The following is a 23,130-nucleotide window of genomic DNA, read 5'->3' as shown; positions in this document are numbered from 1 at the left end:
AAATGTTAAGTGGTTCGGGCGAGTGATATCATGTGGCGACATGATAAAAGATTCAGTACATACCCTTGTAGATGGTGCATGTTTCCCCCAGGGGGTATACCGGAGGTAAGGGAGCCCTGACTCCAGTGGTGGGGGCTGGGCTGAGGGGAGTAACCCTGCCCCATCCCACCTCCCCCACCTACCATCCCGTCACCAGAACCACCAAGGTACTCATCTGGAACAGAAAGGAGAATCAACAATATAAAACATGCTTATTTGCCAACAACTTACTGCTTTGTTCAATACAGAAAATTTTAATACAATTCTGATACCAGGGAGCTATGGGATCGTTTAATAAAAGCTCCTATTTTTTTCTCTTACTCCTAGGAACAAATTTGTGACTAGGATGGATATGAAACAGTACAGTTCTACCATCAAAATTTCTCATAGGTAAGATATTACTCTTAGCATGCTTGTAAATGGCCACACACAGTGTCGAAAATCCCACCTAGGTACCAAAACGCTCAAAGGACTCTTGATGAAACAGCTCCAAGAATAGTACTGTTGAAAATCACTCCTAGGTATAAAACTGCTCAAAGGATTCTTGACCAGTTATCAAGTTGAGTTATGGCCAAGGTCAGAGATTTTGTACAATGACGTCATTCCCATTTACGCCTCCGTACAGGACACCAAGGCTTTCAAAATACTTTTATGCTTTTCCAATTTTAGATATGAAGAGAAAACCTAAACCTAAAAAACTCATTATCTGTATACTTGCATGTTACATGCTAAAATTTCAGCCTAGGATGAGCCCTGATGTATATGTATAGTTTTATCAATTTCCATATAACTTTAAAAATCTTATTTCAAGGTCTGCTCTCCATTACGAAAACCCCAAATAATTTGAAAAATCAAGCTCCCAGACAACTAAACATGTGTTATTGGATACAGATTTTATGTCTGCCCTCGGCATAAAATCAGATTGAGGAAAGCATGATTTTCCTATCGGGCACAAGATGATTTTTTTTATTAAAGGCATGTTTAAATCAAAGAAATAAAGAATGGGTCTTGTTTTTATTTGCATGCATTTGAGAAAATGAATCTGCATTTGATTTACAGCTTTCTTATCATACTAAAGCACTAGGCAACTTGACAAAAACTTGTTTTTATTTTTTTTTTCTCTACTATCAAATAATACAGTAAATCATAATTAATTTTGCACCATCGGATATCAATGTACACATTTATAAAAATTTTTTTGGCTAATAATGCTATTTTGGTACAAAATTAGGGGTTCTAAGATATGATAATTGTTAATCCTGAAAAATAGCCGGGTGGGGGGGGGGGTGTCTGTTTGAGCATGAGGGATTCCTGCCTAAAGCAGGGTAAAGGGAGCTTAGATCCCCGAAGTCATGTATATTCATTTCAAGATACTTCCTACTCTTTTTGATCCAAACATTCAAGAAAGCAAAACCTTACAGTAGTCTGAAGCAAAGAGCTCTCAATCCTGATTCAACCCCCCCCCTACAAAATTACCATGATTAATTTCAATGGATATAGAACCCTTCTCCCCACCATTTTAACATTTGTTCCTTTAGTTAGCTAAAATGATCATGAATTGCGACAGAAATTGGCAAAAACTGTTCAAATTTGACATCGATTTTTTATTTTTTAATATAAATAGTAAAATTAAAAAAGTTAAACTCAAGCTGCTCCTATTTCAAGTCATGAAAGAAATGGAGAGGCTTTGAAATGTGGATTGTAAGTCTTTGGCTACTTTCAATATGATTATTCTTTACTTTTGAAACAAACACCATGTTGACATCAAAGTCTATTCTCAAGGTTATCACTGTCATGAGCTAAATGTCTGATGTATAAACCATAGCCTCAAGTCCTTATGCAAACCACAGTTATGAAGAAACAACATAATAATTAAAGAAATGCATGGTTGTGAAAAGCGTAATTGCAATGTTATTTTGGTGCATTTTTTAATTGTGTTGGTTGTTTTTAATTAGTAGTATGTTTTTAAAATAAATATGATATGATCAAGTTCTCTTTACAGAATTTTTTTATAACATTCACGGCAGATGAAATTTTAAACTATTTTATAATTAACAAGCTACAAGAAAAGTAATGTCTTTCAGTTAAACAGCACTTAATAAAATCATATTTTTGCGATTTGTTTTAAAACAATCTACTAAATAAAAATAATCAGCACAACTTAAAACAAGAGCAGTTGTAGGATAGTGCACTGGACTATACGCACCTTTGTCTTAGAAAAGAATACAATAGTGATGTAATATTATGTGCTTGTCAAAAGCATTAAAAACAGCAAATTAAAAAATTCTGCAAAACCATGTGGCAAAACCAGATTTTTCAATGATTTACAGAAAAACTTCAGCCTTCGTTGTGAGATTCAGATTTAACTGGGTTTTAACTGTTTTTTTAGTAATTCAGTCATAAAATGTCTCCATAAACTGGTCCTATATAGCTGTTTGGTAGCAGTATGTCAACCCTAACTAAATTTATTCAGTACCAACCATTTTACAGTAACAGCAACCTTGACCTTGATCCCAGCGGCCCTAAAGGCAATCCCATGAAAGGTCTTCATAAACTCTTCCTTTATACCAAGTTTGTTTACTATATGCCAAACATAACTAGAAATACTCTATACCAAAGGTGATTTTGGCCAGCCAGCCCACTCAAACACGACAATTTCAATACCATGCATTGCTGTCTTCAATATTTCAAACGCATATGCAGGTTTTTTCATTGAATTAATGTTACACAATAGCACAGTGTGAAATGCAATTTCAATATGCAGATTTTAGCTGCGAACATTTTATGTCATGTCAAGAAATAATATGATAATGATTAGAAAGGAATGAAGGCAGTTAAAATGATAATCATTAGTTACTTAATAATTTTCTTCTAAAAACAACTGATTTTTATTCTATTGAAGCATTTAGTGTTATTAGTTTCTCAATGTATCAGATATTAGAGCAATATAGCTGTAATTCCTTCAATTTTTAAATGAAGTTACATTCAGCCCGCGCTTAGCCCCCAGGGGGTCTTTTAATAAAGGATTTTAGTTGTAATTTTAATTATCTTAAAAAACGTATAAACGTCACAAATTGCAATTATTTTTTTGACTTCTTCAACTTTGAGTGCTCTTTCAATGTGGGCTGAAATTCAGTTCACACAAATATGTGGCAAAATAATGAAACTATGGCACTAATTAAGAAAATTTCAATGTATGACTAAAACCAACTAAAATCTTTATTGAAACAGCTGCCAGACTGTCTTTTTCCAGATTCACTTGCAGATCATGCGTCAGCCATGAACAATTTGAATGTCATGTGTCGGTAACATACAAAGCTCAGCAGGAAATTCAAATGTAGGCACACAGTAGGTTGTTACTGTTTTTTATTGCATGATAAAAATGAACTAATCTGAAAACTGTGACAGTGGAAATATACAAGAACCCTATCAGAAACTTTAACAAAAAGTTTGCAGAAATGCATTTCAAATGGAAAATCTAAAGTTTCTTTTTGACCTCCTCTCCACAAAAAATATGGTTGTTTGTAACCTTAAACCATTCCAAGTGCTGAGCAAAGGAGCCACAGAAACTGAGTTTTATATTTTCTTGGGTATAACACAGTTGCACTTGAAATTGAAAAGAAGATCAGAAACACATGGAGATAACCAGTTGATCTACCACTGAGCTATCTGGACATAGGCGTGGCTACTTACTGTTGTGATATGAAGGAAGGGGGGAGTGATAGCCAGTCCCCTGGGAAATACTCGGAGTTGAGATCGACACGGCTGGAACACCCGGAGAATGCTGCTGCATCTAAAAATATAAAATATGGGAATTAAGTACAAGTAAAACTAATTCCACTTGAATGAGTACATGCAAAATTATTCTCGAAACATAATCACTAACATCGGGGGCCATGATTACAAACAGTCTCAAGTCCTTTTTATAAAATTACAAAGAATTATCTTTATTCCATTTGTTTTACAAAATTAAATTTGAATAATTTCACAATTTCGAACAGTTATAAAATTCTGCAAAATTTTATCATCAATACTAGACAAGAAGGAGTTTCAATGAAATGAAGATTTACAGTTTAGCTAGTTGAGTCAGAACTCAGACATGAGACTGTTTGTAATCACGGCCTTTGGCGCTCAGAAATGCATATTTTTAAAAGTAATGAAAAATATATTTTTTTTTATTTTTTTTATAAATGGCTTGTAATAAATCATTGTTAAAACCCGTTAATTGGTCATTTTCAGCTTTTTTTTCTACAAATGCTTTAGAAGTAACAATATTACAATAATAAAGACTTTGCTCAATCGAGTCTGAAACTCAGATTCAAGACGTTTGTGAATATGGGCCCAGGCAAGTCAGTTGATTCCATTTTTCAAGTATCCATAAATAGAAAATTTTACAAAATTAATGCCCATTGCATAAGACAGCCATGGTGTCGTGAGTTATGTGTCTGCCGTTCATCCAAGACCAGTCCTAATGTCTCGTCCTCCAAGTATAAAGGACACTTTTACTAAAAAGGTATTGCTGACAAGGTTTATAACAAAAAAAAGAGCCCTGTGCAGCGAACACCCACATAAGTCTGGGTTGATTTTTAGGCCAATCAAGGGGCATAATTTACAATAAATCAAGCCAGAGTTGTGGGCTATAAATGTGAACATTTTCTCTGGCAACAGGTGTTCCAAGTTTCATTTGAATATCTTGACAAGCTAAAAGGATCAACGTTTTTCAATACATACATCAGTGGACCATATCAATTGATAAACCAATCAAATGTGTTACCCTATCAAAATAAAGTTGTTATTACAATTACTATTATTTATATTATTATTACTACAATTATTATACCTCTGAATTCATCATGTTGTTTCTGGCATCAGGGACCATAAGTCTGGGTGGGCCTGGATGCCCAGGGGGTGGGGCTCGGTTGTGGAGGGGTGGGGACTTACCCCCAGGGATCATCCCTGGGGAGGAACATGGCGACACACGATGGTAGCCATTGGGCGTCGGCGATTGGCTCATCTCAACCATGTGACCTAGAAATGTACCAATTGTTTAAAAATCAAGTTCATTAAATAGCCCATACTTTAAAATTGCACACCATACAAATTGTTTTTCAAATAAATTTTGGAGTAAGCCATTTGAAAATTGACTATTTTACGATTTAGTTAACAACTTAATAATATAATAAAGCAAAAAAACTTTTATTGAATGTTTAACCACTGGATGACACCACAAATACAATAAAGACTGTCAAATAATTTACAACAATATCAATACATCAAGATGAACCAAAAATAGAAATAACTTACTATATTTAGAAAACGCACAGTTATAAATCATGTCAGTTGTAGTTTAACAATGATGTACAAACACAAGTCATTATTTCCTTAACTCATTCATAACAATTTCATGACACATTTCTGCAAAAGCGAAATTACTTACCAGAAAATATATGCAAAATAAATTGTTTGTACATAAAACTTAGTAATTCATATTAAGGAGCATCCAGGGCAAATTACACTTATTCGAAGGTGCCTTCTCATTGTTACATGCCTTATTTATTTTAATTGACACATGACAGTAAATCACAGCATGATTATAACATTTTGCCACATTTATAGGTTTTGAAGCTGAATGGTTGTGATTTCAAAAACATGCTGAACATGCCGGATCTAATTGATCTACTCGTTTTTGAACTTTTTCACTGAATACACAGTGGTTACATTCAACTAATTTTTATTTTTCATACAGATAAGTGTAACTTTGATTCTAACATGGTTTAAAATTTAGTTCACATGTGGAACTTTCTCCCCATATATGGTGGGGTCATGAAGCACTATAAATAAGTGTTATTTTGTGAGCAAACTGGTCAATTGTCTATACTTAGAATATAATATAGGGAATTTATTTAGTAGTCTGTGACCTCTATAATGGAAATGTAACACAATACAGAGTACTTTTCATAAAGACATCAAAAGAGGACATGACCAAAATAATCCCACAATATTTCAGTTCATGGAACAAATGTACCAAGAAATTGACCATGCCCTACTTGGAAAGCAGCCAAGATTAAGGACCAATCCTTTCACTTAATATCACAAGCAAGACATTTTCCCCCATGACAAAATCTCTGGAATTATCCCTGGTCAATACTGTCTCCAGTTAAGAAATTTCAGATTTTATCCCCTTCCCAATGGTGAAGCTAGACAAGTTTATCAACCCATTCTTCCCTCATCGCCTGTGTGAAATCTAATGAGGGAACAACACTGGCGCTGGATGCCTAGACTGGCACTGACAGCGGGTAACGTTCAGGCAGTGATGAATTGAAGACGGCAATGTTCCGAGGCAATATCATGTGTTTTCATACTGTCAAAACTGTCATAATGTTACAGAAATGATATGATGTACAGAGTCAATTGTAATCAATACAATGGAATGCTTAAGAGCAGGACATCACTGGTTGTGTGACGAAAGTCCGTATTTTCCGATGAAATCAGTACTCTGTTTGCCCAAGCTCAAAGACCACATTGATGACTTGCACCATTGGCAATAGCACAACATTTCTATTCAATACCTGCATGTTATATAGTCTGATTCTCAAACCATTCAGTTTTCATACAAATACGCTATTTGATGACAGTTTTGAGACTTAAGTAATAAATTGTCCTGACATTTTCCCTTAAAAATTACAATGAAGCAGGACATATTGGAAAACAAATTTAAAAAAAAGAGGCCACTGTGACATTGGCACCAGAAACCTCTCAAACTGCAAAATACTGCATGGACTTAAAAGGCAAGGGATCAAGGTAGCAGGGCCAGATGGGGGCAGTGAGAGCTCTGGGCTACTAATCGGCTCCTTTAAGCCTCTCAGGGTTGGGGCTTACCTGTAGAGTTTGGTCTTGGGCTCAAGCTACCTGGACCAGGTGGGGGCTGTAAGAGCCCTGGGCTACTTATGGCTCCAATGAGCCACTCAGGGTTTTGGGCTTACCTGTAGAGTTGGGTCTTGGGCTCAAGCTGCCTGGACCAGGTGGGGGCTGTAAGAGCCCTGGGCTGCTGATGGCGGGGCTGTGTTGGCCCATGTGACCCTGTAGTGAGTGGTTCATGTAGGGTGAGTTGTGCATCGGCATTGCTCCAGGAGATAACCCTCCAGGGGGATATGGAGACATAGGTGCCTGAAAAATAGAGAGGGAAAACATATTAGCATATCATCAGATAAAAACACTGAAAATGTTGCCAAGCCTCAATTTATTGTATCAGATAAGGTACATCATATTGATTTTCTCTTTTATTGTTGTTCACTGCAAGTTTCTTGGAAAATTAAGTCAATAATCCCACACTTAAGGATGACACCATAATAAAATTCAAAGCTTTCCATCAAAATTGTGCTCAGGTGGCGAGAATGACATGATGAAAACTGAAACTTTTCAAGACTGACTTTCACACAAACACTCCACTATTGGTGTTCCAGTCAATGTCATTAAAGTTTCATGGAGTATTGACCACATTTCAGTCTCCGCCATACATTAGACATGAAGGAATCTCTAAAGCACACATCTGACATAATAATTGTCACCACAGGATAAACTAATTGAGTTTCCACCACAGAATTTTCTTCAAGAGATTGGAGCAAGGTTGGGGGGATAGATGCTGGATCATTTCTCCTGAAATATGAAACTGTCATGATAATGGCAAAACATCTTTCCTTACATAAAAACATCATTTCCTTTCACATTTTATTGCCACAAAGAGCCAATCAAAGCCAAGAATTCTGTGCACTTTATTTTGTTTAGCAGCCTTTATGACTGTGTTGATCAATATATTTGGAAGTGATGTCACACCATATGTTAATGCCTTGGAATTAATGAAGTATTTTCACAATCACCCTTTACTTAATTTTTTTCTGCATGAAAATTATTAAGTTGCTTTAAGATTTGCTCAGTAAAATCTGACCTAAGTTCATGTTTTACAATTTCGCATTTAATTCTTTTCTAAGAAAAAACAACAACATTTTAACAGAGACCGTCTCCTTGCATCACTCAGAGCCATGCTGTTAACACTTTCGACGCCATAGTAAACTAGAACTGTAAGCCAAAGGCTAACGAATACCCCCCAACCCTTCCCTGTCTAGGTTGTTTGCCCTGGCCTTAGTTATGGTATCATTAGAAAGCACAAGGCAATACATTTATTTAGTTTATTTAGAATACCTATTACTGAATCAGGGACTGCCATGGCACTGCAGCAGAGATCACAAAATGGTCACTATAGTTTGTCCCACCCACCTCAGGGGAGATAACAAACCTGTTTCTCTCATTTTCACCATAAAGGGGTCATGATGAAAAATGACAAAGGAGTAGGCCACCAAAGCGAATATTACCCCACTCCCACCCACCTCAGGGGAGATAACAAACCTGTTTCTCTCATTTTCACCATAAAGGGGTCATGACTCCTGACAGGATATTCCAAAATGAAGGTGGACGGGTGAATTTGACAGTCTGCCAACCCAATTTCTGTTTACCCACCCCCACCACCTCCCCCCCACACATGAGTACCAAGGAAATAATACAGGTGCACAAAATCACATATACAAAGGTTCACATCATGGTCATGGATAGCTGAAAGTTTGAGAAAAATATATTGAAAAATGACAAAGGAGTAGGCCACCAAAGCGAATATTGTAACAAATTTAAGGCCTGTATGCACCTAACTTCAGGACTTTTGATGGTCTTTTTAAGGACAAAATCAATTAAAGGTCTTTTTAAGGCCATGCAAACATTCTGATTAATACAGGTGCACCAAATCACATATTCAACAGTTCATATCATGGTCATTGACATCTGAAAGTTTGAAAAAGATTTATAGAAAAAATGAGAAAAAATGACCAAGGATTAGGCTAGACAAAGCTGTATAATTTTTGCCTATTTTAACTTATTCAGGGGCCATAATTGGAGACATGATCATGTGATTCCAACCACAATCACAGGGGCAAATGTTCTCACCATGGCTAAAAGTGACGAAGGAGTAGGACGAACAAAACTAATTTTACCCAATTTAACTCATTAAGGGGCCACAACTCCACTCAGGATCATGTGACTCCCACCAAATTCATGGAGGCAAAGGTTTACATCATGGCCATTAATATTTGAAAGTTTGAAAAAGATTTGCTCAATAGCTTCAAAGAAGAATCCTGGACAAAGCTAATTTTGCCCAATTTAACTCATTAAGGGGCCACAACTCCACTCAGGATCATGCGACTCTGACCAAATCCACGGAGGCACAGGTTTACATCATGGTCATTAATATTTGAAAGTTTGAAAAAGATTTGTTCAATAACGACAAAGATGAATCCCGGACAAAAAAAAAACGGACGGACAGACGGACAGACGGACTGACGGACAGACAGACAGACAGACAGACGGACAGACGGACAACCCGATTCCAGTATACCCCCCCCCAAACTTTGTTTTGGGGGGTATAAAAATACAAAGGTGACGGCCAGGGGCCGTCACCCAAAATCACCTGAGCAATGTATAATTTAACCCTTTCCTGAACCTCAGTGGGAAAAATGTGACAGCCTTGGAGAGGACCATAACATCACATTATTGCAACATAAAACAGTATAGTTTGTACTTTTAATTATACATCTGGTGCCGTAAAGGGTTTATGGACATGGCATAGAGTAATTCTTATATTGGTTAATTTTCACGCAGGTAAAATATGGACACAAAATGGAATTTTGCCATGGCATACATAAAATAAATACACTGATATTAATAACCTTAAAGCTGCACTCTCACAGATTGTCAGGTATGACCATTCTTTTATTTTTTTGTTTCAGAATCAGCTGATCTGGGTATCAATGCCTTCAATTCAGTCATATAAGATAACTCACATATAGATCCGATATCAATTGATTGGAAAACTGCCAAAAAGCTTGAATTTTATAAGTGTTAGAAATGCTTTTATAATAGCCATAAAAAATCAGTTTTCGAATGATTATACTAAAAAAACGGATCTGATCTTTTGTCAGCAGTCTTATATCACTGTTTTCCAGACATTTAAGAATAATTGGCTCATTCCAAGACAAAAAATAAAGAACTTGTCATAACAGTCAATTTGTGAGAGAGCAGCTTTAAGGGAATTATTATTGCCCATTCTCAAGGCTCACTGTATATATATAAGATACTGCAGATTCTAAGAAATCATTAAATGCAAAAAAACAACAACAGCAACATAATTCTCCCATCGCGATAAAAAAAGTTTTAAATAAGTTGACAAAACAAAGCTTGCTAGAATGTAATTGTTATATTGCAATTGTAATAGTTTTTTTCTTTGTAATTATCAAAACACTCGATATTGCCACAGCCAGATAACAAACCATGACGTCATGTCAAAGAATTTTGAATTGTCAGTTTTCACTTTTTTCTTTTACACAATGAAACACGAAATGTCCATTTAGTCTCCCGATGCCAAGACCTATTTATGGCTTATGTGACAGACCAAACTCCACCGATCCATTATTTCTAATCTTAATTTCCAAGAATGTCACGAAACAGCTTAACCTTTAAACACATAAGATGGTTGATTTACCTTTTTTGACAAATTTAATCGGTATTATCACGCTGAATGAATACAGCATGTGTTGCAGCTAAGAGCTGTCAGCAGTTACATTCTAGACGATAATTTTATTTGACGAAGATTCAACCCAGTTCTCTATTTTTTTCTGACCAATTTAAGGTCAAAATTGCCTTAATTTCTAAAATGCTGAACATTATTCTTTTCCCAAAACATAGAAATTAAATTCCCAATATTATTCAATGTTAAAAAAAAATAAAATATTCTTTAGCAAAGAAATTTGTCCTCAAACCGTTTTGGTATTGAATAACAGAAGCAAACTTAATCATATTCTTCAATCATTTCTGTCTATCGCTTAAAGCTTTCTTGTTCATTATTCTAGGAAAAATCTGAATTCCCAATTTAAGTGAAAATGATGCATTGTTCCTAATCTGAGTCTAAGCCAAATCCAGATTCACAAACTGGTGGGACTTAAACACTGCAGTGTTGCCTAAGTTCATTATTTCCATGTCTTAATAATGCACTTACATTTTCTTATTCTTCAATATATGCACACTCAATAAAACAGTAACTGGAACACCAAACATGAAGGTAATGATGGTTCGTTTTTCAATGCACAACACCCAAAAAGTTACAATGCACAACACCCAAAAAGTTACAAGGCATTAGAAATTACATGGTATTTCAAAGTGCTATGCAAATATCTTTGACGTGTTATTCATCAGTGGCAGATATATGTGTTTGTAGGAGAGAATCTGAAGGCAATGACACCTGACTGTGACAATATTTCCACAGTTTTGTTATAAAAGAAACAAACCGTGAACATATGCTTGTTATAAGGTGTTTACTCTGCCAGCCACTGGACTTTTCAAGGGTGTCGGGGTGTCAGCCTCAATGTCAGTATCAATTCTGAACAGTTGTTGGGTATAGTGCATGGACAGACTGTGACCCATGGGCAATAATTCCAATTAAGCCTCTTTGGATCTGCTCTTGCAATGGGCAGTCGATTGTTTGCTGCGTTTATATGCCCACCATTTGCCCCAAGGTATTTTTGGATGCAATCAATAATATTTTTTTTACTAATATGCTAAATAGTTTTTATTGAAAAATACATAAAACATACTGATATTTGCAAAACTATAATACTTATTAAATGATAAAAAAGATCTGTATATTTAACACTAATATTATTTGCTATGTGCTTTAATGTTTTAATAATTACAGGACAGTCATATAAAAATTCATGTAAAAATTGAACTTATTCCGCATCAATTAAACATTGAACCAGCCGCCATTTTGTTCCTGGCACACCTGCCAAAATATTGGAAACAACCCACTACCCTATTGTACTAAAGTTGTTTACACAAAACTAGCAATGTAAATTGCAATGGGTTAATTAAATAATTATGTTTAAAAGCCGAAAGGGACTCAATAGCACCCAATAGCAATTGTCCGATACAAATTAAACATAAATTTGTAATTTTTAGCCTAATACAAATCATTGGTAATTTGAGTTACTTCACCTTTTCAGCTAAATAGAGCTTTATTCAATATCTGTTCATAAATAAGCTCTTATTAGATCTTGCGATAATGTTTATCCTTGAAACAAGCATTTTGTTCACATTTCACACAAATTTTAATATTTTTGACGTGTGACACACTACAACGTGAACTTAAGTGAGACCCTCTAACCAGCTGGTTTTGATTGCTAATTCCTGACAACCTCTAATCCTCAACATCAATTGTATACAAATGAAACCTGTTCATTAACATTAAAGCTCATGTGTTAGATGATAGAACTGAATTGTCAGCCATTTATTAAATGTCAGGTATTGACACTGTCACTATGGAACCTTTTTCAATCACAGAGACTTCCTTTCAAAAACTCATTTACACAAGGAAAACAACTGGTTTTGAGATAAGATTGATAAAATTCTGTGAGGGTTTATTTTCGGTTGTCTTTCTGGCCCCAATTTCTCAAAACTTCTTAAGCTTAACAGGCTTAAGTCGCTTATTTCAATTAGCCAAAATACATACCAAAAATGGATTTTGATAAATGAAAAATGGTTTATTCTGATGTTCATACAGATTATTCCTACATAATTTCTAAAAAGTATTGAAGAAGTTAATATAACACATTTTATAGAACAACAAAAAAAGTGAGATTAGCTTAATCCTGTTATAAGGGACTTGAGAAGTTTTGAGAAATTGGGCCCTGATGATTAAATAATGAATTGAAAATTGATTTGGATAAATACAATAGTAATTAAACTCTGATTTAAAACTATACCCTCATCTGATTCTGCTGCTGCAGAACGCGCTGATAGTCCTCGTTCATACGGTTGTATTTCTCCTCGAACGATATCGTGTTCATGTATGGATCGCATTCCGGGTCCGGACTTTCGCAGCCTTTGTGCTCTTTCTTGTTTAACGACTGAAACATAAGAGAAGTCAAATTTATTTAAGTTAAGCCAGGCTTATGTTGCAAAACTTGTGTTAGTTAAGCCATGGTTGAATTAGTTCATAATGCTTAAGGGCGACACAGGGTAACAATAATTCTTAGTAAAGTGAACATATGATTAAGGTTCTCTATAAACTTCTATATACAAAATTATTAATAGTACTTGAAAAGGAAAGAATATACAGTTATAAAACAGTGAAAAGTATATAGAAAAATAATCAGTTGCTTTAATAATGCAAGTGTTCAAACAAATTGTAAAAAAAATGTCAATATGTCAGGAAAAATATCATTGTATGTGATGGAAAGTCAGTGATAACAAGTTGGTTCACTGGCAACATCTTGCATGGCATCTTGTAGGATTCACATCAAACATATATTTGCATTCAAGATAACTTTGATCATAAAAATAATATTACATACTGTCAAAATTGGACCCCTTCTTCATCCCACACTATCCCAACCCCCAAACCCCAAAACCTGAACCCTCTTCAACACCCCAATCCCATTTCTTTGCCTGTCTGCTAGTGAAACCACTGATGTAAATTACTTGAAGACAAATTTATATATTCTGTCCATACAGATAAACATCATCAATATGTTGCAAGAAATGTGTCACCTTCATGATAATCTAAAAACAGTTACAGCTCCTCCGTCTAGGTCATACGACACCTTGTCTTATGTATATCTAATATATATACATTGAAATTTCAAGTGCAAGAGCATTATCCAAAAACGACACATACTTATAATACTTCTCGGAAGTTAATGTCCACTATAAATGAAACTATTTTTAAAAACATGTGGTGTTTTTGAGTTTCATCTGAAATGTCTTCCTTTGGGTTAATAAAGCAAATACCAAGCTTACATCAGCTGTAAGTTGTCCTTCTATTGGGTCAAAGAATTGCAATTTACTTGGCTAAAAGTGACACCTGAACTGCAAGTGCCAGCATGTTAGCCTAGCAAGGTATTGATTCTCTAGATTTGCAAATTTCTGATCCATTAAGTTCACCAGCAATATGGTGACAATAGTCTTCAACAGATTAACATTATTTCTTTCCCTTAAATGGAATGTATTTCCAACCCAAGGGCAAATTGCAAGACATTTCATTCTGCAAAAAGACTGTGCCGGGGAGACTATGTACATCTGTTATTGTTGTTCATTAGACAATGATTAAATACAGAGTTATGGGCCTTGCTACACATGTGTATATTGTCAATGATACCCATGTGTACAATGTATAATTGTGAATATCTTTGAGCAGTTATTGATTAATTATGGCCAAGTTGAAAATTTTGCATGACCATTTTAAGACTATCAAGGGGCATAATCTAAAATTATAAAAGCCATCATTACTGTCCTTGCTACATAATGGGTATTGTAACTGTTAACATGTGTACAGAGCTTCATGTGAATATATTTATTGGCTTTTTAGCATTTAACCAATGTCCACTTGGTACCAATGGTGCTGACAACATCGACGACAACACCAAGGATATAATAATAACCATTTTTTAATGAAAACAGACGAGCTTAAAATAGCAACGAAGTAATTTTATTGTAAAAATACAACATTCAACACTTTTCAATACTATTAAATCTAACTGTTTCTATAAGATTACAACACTGGCAATCATTTCACTCTGTTTTTGCACAAAGTCAGCTTATTTGTATTGACCAAATTGCTTGGTAAGCACAGAACGCAGTCAAGCTGTTCAAGGAATGAAATCAAATATGGGCTACTATCGGTTATTCATTACGGGTATTGACTAACCGCAAAATCAACTTAATTACCGTCATTATCATTCATTGACCAAGCAGCGCGATAATTAATGGGAAAATGACACAATGATACTGGAAACACAACTCTATTTGAAGTATGTGTCCATAAACCCTTTAAGTCAGCACCGAGGAAAATTGATAGATTTTGTCTCTAACCTCATATGTCCTTACAGACAAGCATCGCCTAACAGACGCACTCAGGACTTTTCATGGGTGTTTTCACTGATTCTGTTGCCTATTTAATTCCAGACATTTTCATGGGTGTTTTCCCTGATTCTGTTGCCTATTAAATTTGAGACCTTCCAAGGAGATGCATCAAAAGGTTTAGACTTGTAAGTTGCTTAAAACTTTGATTTGTTTTTGTCTAGCACTATTTCCGACTTAAAGACAAGACAAGACATTTATCTGCATTTTTTATTTATGCTTTCAGCCACAGAGTCACAAAACTGTGACAGCCTTGGAAACCACAGAGTCGCATTATTGTGGCACGGAATGTTGTATGTACTTTTAAAAACACATTTGGTGCCTTATGGGTTTATATTATACGGTATAATGCATTTTACAATCAGCGTTTGCATGTCAAAATTAATGATCCCACAAAAAATGCAAGAATATGAATCAAATACACGAAAAAACTGTCAGAGAAAAACCAAACAGTTGTTGTAATGTCAAACACAAAACATCAATATTTCTGTCGCTAATGCACATTCAATGTGACAATGAGTACATCAAGATAACTACAAGCCTGTGTTATATTTCCCTAATGAGAACAATAATCTAACATAGATTGTGAGACAGTCTGAAAGAGACAGATGATTTTAGTTGATTTCCTGGAAATTTGACCTACATTCAAACATGTAACCTACGTTCAAATTCAAACATGTAACCTGCATTCAAATTCAAACATGTAACCTGCATTCAAACATGTCATCCAAATTCTTACACAAAACCCACATTAAACAAGAGCTGTCACAGTATGTGACGAATGCCCCCGAATGTGACATTGACCTACGAACAAGGTCAGTGCATGAAAAGTTGATCTTGCCTTTACGTGTCAATTCATATGGCAAGTTATTTCAAATTGCCTCTGAACATAAAAAAATACCACCCATACTTGACAACCTACACTGTTTTGTCCTTATATTCAGAATTCCCTTGTGAATAAACACTTAGTGTATCTTTCACCTTAGAGGTAGGGACATGGGTCTTGCACACGACACGTCATCTTCGTATGTGGAACACATGTAGCAAGTTATTTTAAAATCTGTCCATACAAGAGAAAGTTACAGCCCGGACACGACAACCTATACCCTATGTCCTTGTATGCAGCACTCCATTGTGAATAAACACTAAGTGTGACCTTGACCTTTGAGGTAGGGACACGGGTCTTGCACGCGACACGTCGTCTTGGGATGTGGAACACATGTGGCAAGTTATTTTAAAATCTGTCTATACAAGGGAAAGTTACAGTCCGGACACGACAACCTATACTCTATGTCCTTATATGCAGCACTCCATTGTGAATAAACACTATGTGTGACCTTGACCTTTGAGGCAGGGACTTGGGTCTTGCACACGACACGTCGTCTTGGTATGTGGAACACATGTGGCAAGTTATTTTAAAATCTGTCCATACAAGGGAAAGTTACAGCCCGGACACGACAACCTATACTCTATGTCCTTATATGCAGCACTCCATTGTGAATAAACACTAAGTGTGACCTTGACCTTTGAGGTAGGGACACGGGTCTTGCACGCGACACGTCGTCTTGGTATGTGGAACACATGTGGCAAGTTATTTTAAAATCTGTCCATACAAGAGAAAGTTACAGCCCGGACACGACAACCTATACTCTATGCCCTTATATGCAGCACTCCATTGTGAATAAACACTAAGTGTGACCTTGACCTTTGAGGTAGGGACACGGGTCTTGCACACGACACGTCGTCATGGTATGTGGAACACATGTGGCAAGTTATTTAAAAATCTGTCCATACAAGGGAAAGTTACAGCCCGGACACGACAACCTATACTCTATGTCCTTATATGCAGCACTCGATTGTGAATAAACACTAAGTGTGACCTTGACCTTTGAGGTAGGGACACGGATCTTGCACGCGACACGTCGTCTTGGTATGTGGTACACATGTGGCAAGTTATTTTAAAATCTGTCCATACAAGAGAAAGTTACAGCCCGGACACGACAACCTATACTCTATGTCCTTATATGCAGCACTCCATTGTGAATAAACACTAAGTGTGACCTTGACCTTTGAGGTAGGGACACGAGTCTTGCACGCCACACGTCGTCTTGGTATGTGGAACACATGTGGCAAGTTATTTTAAAATCTGTCCATACAAGGGAAAGTTACAGAGCCGGACGGACGGACGGACGGACGGTGCGATTTTAATATGCCCACCTTCGGGGGCATAAAAATGTAACCTTCATTCATACAGGTAACCATAATTCATACATGTAACCCACATCCAAACATTTAACCTATGTAAACATTCAAACATATAACTTTCATTCTAGCATGTAACCCTCAATCATACATGTGACCTTTATTCATACATGTTACCTACTTAACTATCATACATTTAACATACATGCATAAATGTAACCCCAAATTAAAAGTTTATTCCAGAAAAATATATGTTTTTGCTAACATGTTATGCAGCAGTTAATTGTAACCACGGCCCCCCTTTTCGGTCCAGCCAAGCCCAGGTAAAATCCCCGTCCTGCGGGGACAAACTGCTGGTTAAATCCCCGCCAAATGCCCCCGCACCCTAGGGACCCTAGGTAAGGCCCATTCCCTGCTATATTTGGCGCAAAGACAAAACCACCGCATTCATCTGGCACTGCGGGGCCACCTGGAAGGTATAAACACGGCCCATTTCCTCCGCTATCCCTGGTATATCCCCGGACCTGGAGGGGCCGTGGTTACAATTGACAGGTGCATTATAGTTCATATAAGCATGACAGATATTTCTGATATGTGATCAATCCTGCAAATAGAATGGCCCCGATAATAAAACATATTGCATGAAAATAATTGAAGAATGACTTTGACCTTGGACTTGTAAACTTGATTGAAGGGTAAACCAATTATGTTCATCTGTAAAGCATTTAATTGTTAATGAATTAGAGAAACAAGCAAAGGCAGTCTATGACCTTGACATGCAAAAGAGACCTTGACCTTGAAAACGATCACATGTTGAATCGGATTAAAATGGAAATGCAACCAGTTAAAATGTAAGACCTCCACTGCACCCCATAAGTGACAATGACTGCATTAATCTATTGGACAGATGGTTCAAAGTGAAATAAAAGACAGCTAACTATCACAAAATCGCCCGTCCTATTAAGAACACCAATTTGGTGACTCGAGTGCCTCAAGCAATTTGGCTAGTTTATAACAAACTTGCCCAAGATATTATGCCCATACACATTATGACCAAATTTGGTGATGATTGGACGATGGCTTCTAAAGTTATTGATCGGACAAGACTGAGTTAAGGTAATTTCTATAATTAAAGGAAGATAACTTTCAAGTTGCACAATGATACAGCTATTATCAAATCTAGACATTCCATTATTATATAACATACTTTTTTATTTTGCAATTTTGAAATCCTTCATCTCGGTTATGAGAATTGTCATCAACCAAGAGGTCTTGGAAGTTCAACATGTCAAGACAGTACTAAGTTTTATGATAAATGTCCGTGAGGTGAATAAATAATGTGTGTCTGAAACTGAACCAACTTGACCCACAATAACCTGGTCATTGACCGAGTGTGGGGGGGTGGAGGTCACTGTCAAATAACATTGATGGACAACAAGTCATAAATCATGCGAACATGCGCAAAGTAGAATGACATAAGACAATTATTAGACAATTATGATTATGACCATCACTGAATATCTTGCATAGATGGGCACTTAACATAAACAACACATTTAACAACATTTTTGTACACAATTGAGGTACTTAAACTTCGCCAACAACAATCACACAAAGGCTGACTATTATACTTGACTTTACTTCTTTAAGAAAACAGAGCTAAATATATAGTATTCTTAAGTATTCTTAAGGCAATGTCAAAAACAAATACATATGTTAAAAATTTTGGTAGAAATTTTGGAATCTTTAAAAAGAGTGCCTTTTTCCCTAGAATATAGACACAAAGCAACAAACACCATTTTCGTGTCATTTCCAGATCATAAAGTAGGATATTTCACATCAGGATTCCATCAAAAAACAATATTTTATCGTCCAACGTCCCTGACCATATTACTGACCCCTACATCGAGTCTTGCAACGACAGCCCGCCATAAACCCGCACTTTAACCAGCAAGCCTTCACGGGGTTACAGAACATCACTGTCAAGAGCGTCATCGTTATTTACTTAATAAATGTCTCAGTAAAATTACAAGTCATATATTTTTTTTCAACTGATTGTATATCACTGTGTGAAGTAGTGTTACTATCAGGCAAGCACAGAGTATGCTGATATATGGATCCTTGTCATGCATCCTTGTATTTCATGAAGAAGTTGTATCCTACTCCACTCTAGGTTATCATCAACTAAATTGCCCTTTTCCTTTCAAACCATACTTGAGATTAGTTCCTTTATTTTTGTAGTTTTAGTAGTTGATATTTTTTCAATTTTTTTCATAAGCACCAAATTCATATGCAAGTAAATAAATAATATTAGTATAATATGCAGATTTAATCAAAGTAATAAAAAAGCAGCAGAAAAATCGCAGTAGATTATTACATATAATTTTAATTAACCTAGAAGTTTTTAACAGATCTTAGATCTTACACTTAACTCCCTGTCACACCTAGCCTCTGTGATTGTTAAACTCCCAGAGTGCAATGAGATTGCAGGACAAATTGATATTTTTTCACGAAGATAACGCTGTCAGGGCATTCTCACAGTGACCTTGACATTTCTACAGAGCTCCATGGCATTCTACTGTGTTCCTTCAGAGTACTAGTAGTCTGTGCTCTTTTGGCACTATTATGGCGCTTCGACTGCATGCATCAAGTTGCCACAGCGCTCGCACTGCATGTGCACTGCGCTGACAGCGAGTTGCTTTGCACTACCTACAAAAAGCGATTTCTCAATTCTTCATTCTTCTATTTGTTCTCGATTGGTTGACACCATGCTATGACTGTCTGCCTTCGTTTTGCCATGGTCAAACCCAAAGCCTCCTACATATTAGGGCCCTCTTTCGTTGTCATCTCAGAATGAGATCCACAGAAACTGCATCATCCAGAATCTGCAGGACCAGCATATAGGCAAGCAGTAGCCCAGCTTGCTGTTGCAAATCAGTCATGGTAAAAATGAATGTTTATTTGCATACATCATTCCTTAATACTTTTTTGTTTGGTTGATTAATTGCCATGCCAACGCCGAATAATGTAGAAGCACATTAGGAGTGCTATGATTGCTTTGGCTCTGTTATAGTGTTGTTAGAGCCCAGTAAGAAAAATAAAACTTGTAAGCTCTGTAGACACCCCGTTCAAATGTGATAAAGATGCAGTGTCAACTCAAAGAACGCCGTACGATCGCAGAGCAAGCACAACTCATAACCATTGTGTTTGCACTGGGACTTCTGTGCGTGCCTGCAGCGATTCTGTGGCGTTATAGGGGACACCACTGCGCTCTTTTCAGAACGTGGAGCGACGTTTGTTTTGGGCATAATCAAAGGGCACACCATCGCTCAGCATTCTATACGATCCCACTGCGTTCACTGGTGATTGCACCCTGAGTTGCAACAGAAATGCTTGCAATTCCACTGCCTTGATAGGTGTACTTGATTTTTCTTGGACGCTGTGGGAACGCAGCCCTAGTGTGACAGGGTTTTTAATTTTTGGCCTAAAAAAGGGTTTAATTTTGGTTTCCAGTTAGTACGGATTTTTTTCAAATACATTGCAAACATTACCTTTTAACTACATGAATGCTCCTATTCCAGGTTATATTAACATTGTTTTTTGGTATCTTGGCTGCAAATCCATTTGAACCCATTTTGATCATTATTTTATTATAAAATAACAAAATTGGTTTTTGGTAAAAAGTCGATCAACAACAAACTCTTTCTTAGGCCATAATAGGTGAAAGTCAAAGTGCTGGGAAGAAATATCACCAGCAGGCAAGGCTAGACCACTGTTTTATCAAGGCAATGTCACCGAAGTACAATTGCTTTTTGTTGGTGGTGTAAATGCACCACTTAACTCACCACATAACCTTGAAGACAATGTACAACATTAATTATTCACTATTTCGGTCAAAAACAGAGTATAAACTGTCAACTGTCTGATGTACAGTGTAGCAGTAACAATGGGGCATAATAAATAACAAGCTATTCTCTCAGGATTTTAAATCCTAATAGTGTATTAAGGAACTGGCCAGACACCACAACAACAGTATAAAATGGTGTCCTCAGTGAACTTGAGGCAAAAGGTCCATCAAACTGAATTTGCTAATGATAAGATTGTTTGTTCATTTAAGTTATTAACATATCTGAAATCAAAGTAATTGTTAAAGAAGTTTTAAAGTAAGCAGCTACTGGCACTAACTCTCCAATAAAAAGGAAAACGATTCAGGAACTCTTAAACACATAATTTTTTGTATGATCACCAACTCAAAACCCATAAACCTGCTACATTAAGCCCCCGTCACACCCCGCTGCATTGCCACTGCGTTTGCACGGTTTTGTTAAATTTCCCAGAGCACCGTAAAAAATTATAATTTTCACTAAGACAGCTATGTCATGGAGTTCTTAACGCGACCTTGGCGTTTCCATTGAACTCCATGGTGTGTCACAGTGTTCCTACGGAGCTCTAGTTGGTGATTGTCTGCACTCTCATGACGCTATCACTTCACTTCCAAGGTGTGCATCAAGTTGTCACGTCGCTCGCACTGCATGTGCACTGCGCTACTCACACTGCACTAATAGCATGTTGTTTAGCACTACCTACAAAAACGATATCTCCATGAGTTCTCCATTCTTCCAATTGCTCTTGAACACTTGAGACCATTTCGCATCCTTCTGCCTTCATCCTGCCATGGTCTAACCTGAAGCCTCCTACGCCTTGGGGCCCTCCTCCGTTGTTGTCTCAGAATGTGATCCAAAGCATCTGCATCGTACTGGATGTGCTCGACCTGTATATATAGGCAAGCAATAGCCCTGCTTGCTGTTGCACATCAGTCATGGTGAAATGAATGTTTATTTGCATATAATTATCACTCCATTACGTGGTAGAAGCTCATTGGGAGTGCAATTATTGCCATAGCGGCTCCCTAGAAATAAAACTCATTGTAAGCATTGTAGATGCGCCGTAAAAGCAGAATAGGGACGCAGTGTCATCTCAGAGAACATCATACCATCACGGGACAAGTGCCACCAATAACCATTGCGTTCACACTGTGACTTCTGTGTGTGCCTGCAGCAATCCTGTGGCGTTGTAGGAGACCTAACTGCCCTGCTTCAGCGAACTCACGGTGATCCCACTGCGTCTTATCAGAATGCCGAGTGACGGCATTTGTTTTAGGCATGGTCAAACTGTGCACCTTTGCTCAGCGTTCTATGCAATCCCACCCCGTTCACAGGCAATGCCACTGAATTCCACTGTGCCCAAATCGGCATATGTTATTTTTCTTTGACGCCGTAGGAACGTTGCCCTAGTGTGACAGGGGTTTAAGGTATGCAATACCTTTAAGATTCATGAACCTGTTTCCATGGTCACTCGCTTTGAAACACATGGACCTGTTTTATAAAGGGGCAACAACTCTTGAAAGTGTTACTGCAGACTATTACTCTCAAACACATGAACCAGCTAATAGGGGCAACTAGCCTAAAACACATGAACCTGCTACTAGGGCCAGTAACTCTTACACATATGCACTTGTATTATGTAAGGGCAACAACTCACCAAACTATTACATTGGCAACAATTACTCTCACACATATGAACATTTCAAGGGTCACTTACCTTAAAACGCCTGAACTTGCTACTTAAGGGACACTTGCTACTCTGTAACCCACACTTATAACTAGAGGGCATTAACTCTGCAATGCATATCAGGTTTTTAAGGCAATAGCTCAAATGGAGAGCTGTTTCTTTACCAGCTTTATGTTTTGAAACCATTCTTTCATCCTTTCTGAAAACATTGACCCTTTGCACTTATTAACTGCATCAAATCAAGGGATGTTTTTAAACCAAACCCGTTTCCAAGACATCTTGTGAATTTCATGGGTGAAAGTTAGA

At 36.8% G+C, this 23,130-nt stretch overlaps 1 protein-coding gene across 9 annotated transcripts in view; it reads right to left on the bottom strand.

Moving 5' to 3' along the window:
- Positions 1–23,130, bottom strand: part of LOC128227171 (myocyte-specific enhancer factor 2C-like) — a 79,568-nt gene that overhangs the window by 6,537 nt on the left and 49,901 nt on the right. For all 9 annotated transcript variants that reach the window (XM_052937433.1, XM_052937435.1, XM_052937434.1 and 6 more), the window contains 5 exons: positions 12,897–13,040; positions 7,023–7,206; positions 4,880–5,067; positions 3,733–3,832; positions 64–214 (listed from right to left, as the gene is read on the bottom strand). In XM_052937433.1, coding sequence (XP_052793393.1) covers positions 64–214; positions 3,733–3,832; positions 4,880–5,067; positions 7,023–7,206; positions 12,897–13,040 — 767 coding nt within the window. The remainder of the gene's footprint in view (positions 1–63; positions 215–3,732; positions 3,833–4,879; positions 5,068–7,022; positions 7,207–12,896; positions 13,041–23,130) is intronic.

This window comes from Mya arenaria, chromosome 3 (genome assembly GCF_026914265.1).
Source record: "Mya arenaria isolate MELC-2E11 chromosome 3, ASM2691426v1".
In the NCBI taxonomy this organism is placed as follows: domain Eukaryota; kingdom Metazoa; phylum Mollusca; class Bivalvia; order Myida; family Myidae; genus Mya; species Mya arenaria.
This window is presented reverse-complemented; position numbering and strand designations above follow the sequence as displayed.